The sequence below is a fragment of the Solanum stenotomum genome, chromosome 5 (assembly GCF_019186545.1).
Source record: "Solanum stenotomum isolate F172 chromosome 5, ASM1918654v1, whole genome shotgun sequence".
Lineage (NCBI taxonomy): Eukaryota > Viridiplantae > Streptophyta > Magnoliopsida > Solanales > Solanaceae > Solanum > Solanum stenotomum.
Window position 1 is genome coordinate 7,722,471 of NC_064286.1, and position 8,864 is coordinate 7,731,334.

At 28.8% G+C, this 8,864-nt stretch overlaps 1 protein-coding gene across 1 annotated transcript; it reads right to left on the reverse strand.

The window, feature by feature from the left end:
* Positions 1 to 5,101: 5,101 nt before the first annotated feature.
* LOC125865973 (non-specific lipid-transfer protein C, cotyledon-specific isoform-like) lies at positions 5,102 to 5,563 on the reverse strand. The gene has a single exon (XM_049546249.1). The coding sequence runs from the start codon at positions 5,554 to 5,556 to the stop codon at positions 5,209 to 5,211; it is 348 nt and encodes a 115-aa protein (XP_049402206.1). The 5' UTR covers positions 5,557 to 5,563; the 3' UTR covers positions 5,102 to 5,208.
* Between the last annotated feature and the right edge of the window lie 3,301 nt (positions 5,564 to 8,864).

Consider the following 8,864-nt stretch of genomic DNA (forward strand, 5'->3'; position numbering starts at 1 on the left):
CCAAAAAAAATTTAAGTTTGTTTTTAAAAAATATTTCAATTTCAAAAATTATTTTCTACTCTAGTAAAAATAAAAGATATTTCTCAAAAACATTTCATTCATAAATCAAACACTAAAAATCTGTTCCGAAAAATATTTTCTACTCACCAACCAAACATGAGAAAATAAGTCAAAAGTCAACTTATTTTCCAGAAAAACATTTTCTAGGAAAACATTTTTCTTCGTACCAAACACACCCATATTGAACATAACAACATGTTTTTTTGTTACCCAAACAAGGTGTTTTGAATGTCTTCACTACATGTAAGCTTGAGGGGTGTTTTGAAAGTAGTGGTAAAACTTAGTTAGTGCTTAGCATAAATGGAGTTACTAGGATTTCAATTTTATGTGTTTTAAATTTTATAGTAATTATTTAAGTAATAAATATAAGATTTTAAATTTAATATCTATACAGATTTGATGTATTTATTAACATAAATATATCGTTTGAACAAAATCTATAGAATTCGATCGAAATTGCATGCGAACATGACTTAATTATTGTATCTGCAAATAATATTTTTAATAGTAAAGATAATATTATAATATGTACACAAGAGAAATTCTCTCTTCCGATCCAGTCATGACCAATATTTTGCTGTTAATTTCTTCGTTATTACGTCCTCACACATAAATCCTTTTTGGGAAAGTCTATTTTAACCATTGCGATAGTTATAACAATTTTCCAATTAAAATATAAATAATTAGTTGAATCTCTATCTAATAGGCAATAGCGTTGGAGAGTTGATTTTCAGATGATCACTCAATTAATAGTTACTATTAATTAGAAAATATCTTTCTTCTTGATTTCAATCATCTGCAATAAAAAAAAAATTCTAAAATAATAATTATTAATTGAGTGATCATCTGAGAAATTAATCTAGTAGTACATAAAGAAAGAACTCCAAAAGCTATAAAAGAAATTGAAATTCACACCACACTTAGATCGTAGACTATAGACATGGCTATCCAAAGAATTATTTTATTTTTTAAAACACATTAAAATCTAAATATCATAATATTAATAAAGAAAATATTATAAAAGACGTTAAAAGTTTAGTTTTCTAAAACAATTGTAACTATTTTGCAAATTTATTATGTTAGGGTCGATATAGAACTGACATATTGACAATTTATTGGGTAAGTATTTTGCAAATTTATATGACAAGGCAGGTATAGAGTAATTGACTTAAAAAGAAAAAAATGATTCACTAAGTTGTTTAATGTTATTTTTAAGATGATAAAAATACTTCACAAATAAAGGTGAAGTACAATAATTTCATTGTACAAGAATAAGGGTGATATTTAAAATTGTATTAATAATTATGCTGCTATAGAACTGAAGGAGTGGTAATTGAGCGGGTCATGTCAAATTTGGGAGTGTTATAATGAGTTCGGGTCAACATCCAACTCAACCTAAAGTTGATTGCGTCAAAATGGGTTAGATAATGAGTTATATAACGGGTCAAGCCCAACCCAATTCAGTTTTTACTAAGTTTAAATTATTTTATTTGTTCTTTTAAACTATTTTAGTACCTAATAAAATTATATTTTTCTTTATTATGACTATATTTAACATATCAAATTGAAAAAAAAAATTAAAAAAATATTTTGACATGATTTCTCACAAGCCAAATTGAATTACATATCAACCCAACTTATGATAGGTTGAAATGTGTTGAGGTAATAAATGAACGGGTCAAACAACCCACCCAAACTTAAACGAATTTGTTGGCTAAGTTTAATTTTGCCACCCCCTACAAAGAAGGTCGAACGATATTACAACCACATGTTCACATGTTTAATTGGTAATATCAATTATTGAGTATTTACATTACTCTATCGAGTGTCATATAATTAGTTAAAACAACATTTCTTATCAAATAGGAGTAGAACTTTATTTACAACACTATTAGTTGTTTTAATATTGGAGTAATTGTTTATCTCAATTTATGTGAGAATTTAATTGTACAGAAATCATAACCATTAGATTTTGATTTAACTATGAAAAAATTGTATATAATAGCAAATTATTAATTCAACTTAAATGTTATAAATATACTTTGATTCAATTGTACCTATAGCAAACTATTGCTATTTTCGCCACTCTCCCTGGTGGAATTTCGCTCGCCACTCTCATTTGGTGGCAGTCTCGCTCGCCCTCTCTCGCTTTTGTACAAACACAAATGTATAAAATGTGTTTGTGTTTGTATAAAGCGAGAGGAAATTGTATATATACATATATTTTCGTTCCCCTCTCTCCCCTCTCCCAAATCTCGCTCGCTACTCTCCCAAATCTCGCTCGCCACCCTCGCTTCTCTCGCTTATACAAACAGAAACGAAATGTATAAATTGCGCTTCAATTTGTATAAAGTGAGAGAAAATTGTATATGCATACGCAAATACATATATCTTCGTCCTATACACTTATAATTATGCAATACAAATCTTTTTCTGTCCAATTTTCTTTTGCCTTTCTCTTTTTCTCGTTTTATACATACACAGATTATACAATTGATCTTTTGTATACAATTGCTTTTGTGATGACCCGAAAGGTCATTTTTTGAAATTTTGAACTATTCGAAAATTAGAATTAATTAATTGACGATTAATTATTAAATAACTAATTTTAGTTAATGCTTAAATGGGTTAACTTTATAATTTGTTTAATACCATATACCAGTTAACCCATACAGAAAAATAAATTATTAGGGTTGAAAACTTTCAGATCATAATTTAAGAAAAGAAAAAAAGAGTCGGGACTTACCTGCGCAAGTGGCGGCCAGAGTAGAAACGACTACCTTACGTTCAGGTAATAATTAACAATGGCTCCATGTTCCTTGTCTCTTCCTACTCTAGTACAAAATGATGTTAAATCTCCATAATAGATGTGTTGAATAGATCACTATTGTCTATAATATATAAATATATCTATGCTTTTATGCCTTACCTTTACATATTATATTCAAAGGCAATAGATTCCGTTAATTACTTAAATCAAGATATGGAAGTATAGTGTGCAAGTATATTAATTAACCGACAAAGAAAGTAAGCATATTGTTTACTGTTTTCAAATGGTATGGCAAAATAATTGTTAAGTAAATAAATTGAGGTTATGGTCAGTGGCCCGTAAGTGAGAATAGAGGTTATGGGTTTAGTTGGGTTTCACGATTTTCTTATAGATTATCAGGTTATAATTCAAGTTTTAACATATTGAGATAGGTAATTAAATATTAAATATAAGGTATTATATGAATATCATTAGATTTATGATATTGGAGAAATTGAAACTTAACCATAGGTTTGAAACTTGGAAAATATGAAAGTTGGCATGTTAATTGACAGTTGACATCAAGTTTAAGAACTTGATTATAAATTCGGATGAGTTTTTGGGTCTAGGCTAAACCTATAGTGACATGAGTGTTGTTAGTTTCGGAATCTTATTGTGACTATGTACTTGAATAGATTGCATTGATTTGGAAGCTCAACAAAAGGGGAAGGCTCAAGTCCTGGAGTGAATTCTTGATCGATTGAGGCAAGTGGATTTCTAAACCCTTGTTAAGCGTATGAAATTCGTGTATTTCCTTGTGGTATATGTTTGGGAGTAATGTGATCAATTGTTTGTGTGATGTGTTGAGAATTGATTGAAAGACTTGTTGAATCATTGTTGAAGATATATCATGATTGTGTTGTTGTGATTTGTGCAATGTTATGAAAATGGTCATCTCCTCATTATTTGTGTGAACATGTTATTTGCATTGTTCTGAGACATGGTTGTGATAAGTGTTATGTACATTGAGAAAGAATAAGAAATTAAAGAGGATGTACTATTTCGAGGGACGTATCACGCTCCGCGATGGATACTATATTTCGAGGGACGTGTCGCGCGCCGCGACGAATATTATATTTCGAGGGACGTATCGTGTGCCGCGATGGATGCATGGACAGATATGTCCCCCATGGGTCCCGGACTGAGAGACAGCGGGTGTGTATCATTAGATCAGACATGCATCACTATACTTGACATTGCATTTCATTGCATTGCATTATTTTTATTATTAATGAACTTGATCTTATGTGTTGCTGATCTTGTGAGTGCCTTTTTGTGAAACTTGTTATCGATGAATATTGAGTTGTTATTGAGAATATATAATCTGTTAGAGTGCTGTTGTTGAGCTGTATGATTTGTAAACTGTGAATTGTTAGGTTAAGCTGGTTTTATGCAAGTTGTAGCTATGGAGGTTAGGATGGGGTGTAAGGAGTACCCGTATTCTGTACCCTTAGCTTGTGTTTAGAGGTTTGCTTGTTCAGTACCGTGTGGTTTGGTACTCACCCCTTGCTTCTACAATCTTTTGTAGGTTACAAGCCCTGATCTTCGTGATACCTTCTATTCTCTTCATTTCCGAGGCTTTCTATGGAGATCTGAGAGGTAGTTGTTTGTCATCTCAGCGAACCTCCTTACTCCTGTTTATGATTTTGTTTTTACTTGAAAGACAACATCATTTGAGACTTGTGTATTTTATTTCAATTCTAATATTTACATTAGAGGCTTGTGCACGTGACAACCAGGTTTTGGGGATTGAATTAAGTTGACTTGTTTTTGTAATAGTAATTGTTATTGAACTTTGCTTTATTTTCGCACTTTATAGAAATGATTGGGTTTTAGGCTGACTTAACTTGGTGGGATACGACGAGTGCCATCACATCCATTTTTGGGTCGTGACAGCTTTCTTTTGTATATGTATAGCGAATTATACAACTACCTTCTTTGGATATGTATAGCGAATTATACAACTATTTTTTTTGTATATGTATAACGAATTATACATACATATATTTGAAAGTGAATACAGACGCACCTTTCTTTAGTGCAGAGTCGGGTTCATAATTGCAAACTTTGTTATAGCATACAAATATGAATTTTGTGTTTGCTATATGTGAAAGTTGCTCATTAAATATTTTAATCTATAAGCATCTTGCTAATGAAATTTGTAATTAAATTCATTTTCTCTCTATAATATTTTTTTATCAAATGAGGTATGCGAAATCATCATGCGCAAAGCGTATACACTAAAACTAGTTTAATTAAAAGAGAGATGACAAATTTAATTAAAAGTGTATTATTTTTATTAGAAGTTACATCTCTTCTACCTTTGGATGGTTTTGTTTCTAGTTGTAGCAATCAGGATTAGGTTCAATTGGGATAAAGGTAATGAAGTGACATAGATCAGGAAGTTTTACAGCTTTTGCATAGTTCACAATGTTCACAGAGCCAGATCTCTCTAGATGACTGATGCAAATGCAAAGAGTTTTGCGGTCTGATTCTGAGGCAGCAGCTATTTTAGCCAAACTTTGCAATCCAACACAACAGTTTTGACTAGGTTTTGCATCTTTACCTAGTGCAAAACCTGAACAAGGTTTTACCAAGGGTATAACATCTTTCTCACACTGAACAACTCCATTTGTTTGGCCTAACATTAGAGTAAGAGCAAACAAAGTTAAAAGAATTTTTGCCATTTTTTGATGAATTCTTGGAGATGTATGAATGACTATTGTAGAAACTCTATTTATAGAGTTGGGTATTCTAAGTATTTTGAATTTAACATTTTAAAAAAAATTAATTTTGCATTATATAATTTTGCCTCTCAACTTCTCAATTAATCACTAATTTTAACCTTTAACAATTAATTAAAAAAAATATAACACTATATCGCCTATGTGTCAACGCCACAATTAATCTCACATTTTTTAATTTTTATTTATCAATTAATAATTTATATATATAAGGAAATCCGTAAGAGTTTTTCAAAGAACGTTTAAACATACACGCGTCATCTTCTAATTATTCAATAATTTTAACATTTAAAATAATAATTACTTAGAACAAATATTAACACGTGTCAGCATTTGCATTATATAATTTTACGTGTCAACTTCTGAATTTACAAAAATCTGAAATAAAATTATTGAAGAAAGTTTTAATATACACGTGTCATATTCTCAATTAATCACTAATTTAACATTTAAAAAAATTTAATTAAAATAAATATCAACACGTGTCAACATTTGCATTATATAATTTTGTCTCTCAACTTCTCAATTAATCACTAATTTCGACCTTTAATAATTAATTTCACATTACTTAATTTGTATTTATCAATTAATAATTATATATATATATTTATTTTTATTTTTTTTATTTTTTTTTTATTTTAATTTTTTTTTCCTATTATATATAAATGTGAAGCCCTGGACGACCAAGGACAGTTTTGTCAATTTAATAAACTTCCAAGTGTACATGGTGCATTGAGAGTATGGAACATTAAAAGTTACGTAATTTCCAATGTATCCACCATTACATTGGGAGGAGTAAGAGAAATCAATGTAAAGTTAAAACATGGACCCCATTTTTTTATTCACTTCAAAAGTCTATACATTCAAGTACACACATTTTTTAAAGGGCAGTTTTGTCAATTTAATAAACTTTCAAGTGTATATAGTGCATTGAGAGTATGGAACATTAAAAGTTATGTACTCCCTCCGTTCCATTTTTTGTGAGTTACTTTAACTTGGCACGGAGTTTAAGAAAAAAATGAAGACTTTTAAAACTTGTGGTCCAAAATAAATGATAGAAATTTGTGTAGTTATAAATCATTTCAGTAAGGGTAAAACAGACATTTTATAGTTAAATTGTTGCTAAATATAGAAATGTGTCATTCTTTTTTAGACTGACTAAAAAGAAAAGTAACTCACATAAATTGGGACAGAGGGAGTAATTCCCAATGTATCCACCATTGCATTGGGAGGAGTAAAAGAAATCAATGTAAAGTTAAAACATGGACCCCATTTTTTGATTCACTTCAAAAGTCTATACATTCAAGAACACCCATTTTTTTAAAAAAAATAATTAATTTCTCATTTGATTTTATATATACGTATTAGAGTGTTATTAATTTGAATTCATATATTTTTTGAATGTCTAATGAGATTTTTTTCATAGTCAAAATTTAAATTTGAGGTTTTTTAATCATTTCCTTTCTTAATGTGGTTCGGTCATGATAATATAGTTTTTGTTTTATTAAAAAAAATATACAGTTAAAGTTGTGTTTGGTCAAATTTTATATTAAAAATATAAATATACTTTTTTAAAAGTCATAATACATAAATATGTCATTTGACATCAATGTCCTCCAATTTTGAATATGCATAGTAGACGCATAAATTTGTATAGAATTAAACAAGTAGACACATGTGTCCTACTTGACGTTCTACGCGGCGATAAAATTCATGTCATATGCGACATTCTATGTGGCGTCCTACGTGAATTATGTCTCGTAGGACACGTATATCTACTTTTTCTACTTTATATAAATTTAAATGTTAACATGTGCACACTCAAAGTTAAATGTCATAGATGTTAAGTGAGGTCAAATTAAAAGACATATTTATATATTATATCTTTTTAAACATGGTCTACATTCCTCATTGAAATGAATGGGCCAAAGCTCCAAAACTCAGCAATTGAAAGGTCCAAGTACTATTCCAGGCGAACAGTAACCCGACTTGGGCCCAAGCTTTGTTTCCTTTTTGCTCATTTAGTTATCTAGTTATTATTTGTATTAACTCTAACTTTATTTGTTTAGTTTTATTTAATTAAATCTCTTAACGATGAATCTTTTGTTATGTTATTTGAAGTGATTTAGTTACTTGATTACTTGGTTGTTTGTTTGATAAAAACCATTCTCTTTAAATTATTTCAAATGTTCAAGTCAATTTCTTTTTCTGATGATTTTTTATCCTTATTATTTTTTATGTGTATTTTTTCTAAGTTAGTCAAATAAAATATTTTCTAGTCGTTATATAATCGCAGTTTACAGACATTTCAAGTATGTTAAAAATCTTCTTGAAATGTAAATAAAAACTCCGCTTCTTCAACTTTAATTTTTTAGGTTTAATTATGTTGAAGTCTTTAAATTAAGCTTTTTTTTTTAATTTCTTTTTTTAAAAAAAATTAAGTGACGACGACTCCTTTAAAAAATAATTTTTTCCTTAAAGTTGAATTGATTTTAAAAATTGATTATTTATTAACATAACAACACTAATTTTACCAAAGCATATCAAGTTTCCAGTTTAGGATTGTCTTACATAAAATCAAAGAAATCATGCACTATAACTCACACCTAATATGAGAAATTAAATTATATCAGAACTACAAAGTTAGAGATCGTTTGCATTGGATTAAAAGTTACTCAAATCTTTCAAGTGTACATAGTGCATTGAGAGTATGGAACATTAAAAGTTATGTAATTCCCAATGTATCGACCATTACATTGGGAGGAGTAAAAGAAATCAATGTAAAGTTAAAACATGGACCCCATTTTTTGATTCACTTCAAAAGTCTATACATTCAAGAACACCCTGTTTTTAAAAAAAAAAAATTAATTTCTCATTTGATTTTATATACGTATTAGAGTGTTATTAATTTGAATTCATATTTATTTTTTAATGTCTAATGAGATTTTTTTCATATTCAAAATTAAAATTTGAGGTTTTTTAATCATTTCCTTTCTTAATGTGGTTCGGTCATGAAAATATAGTTTTTGTTTTACTAAAAAAAATATACAGTTAAAGTCGTGTTTGGTCAAATTTTATATTAAAAATATAAATATACTTTTTTAAAAGGCATAATACATAAATATGTCATTTAACTTGGTTTCATTTGACATCAATGTTCTCCAATTTTGAATGTGTATAGTAGACGCATAAATTTGTATAGAATTAAACAAGTAGACACATGTGTCCTACTTGACGTTCTACGCGGCGAT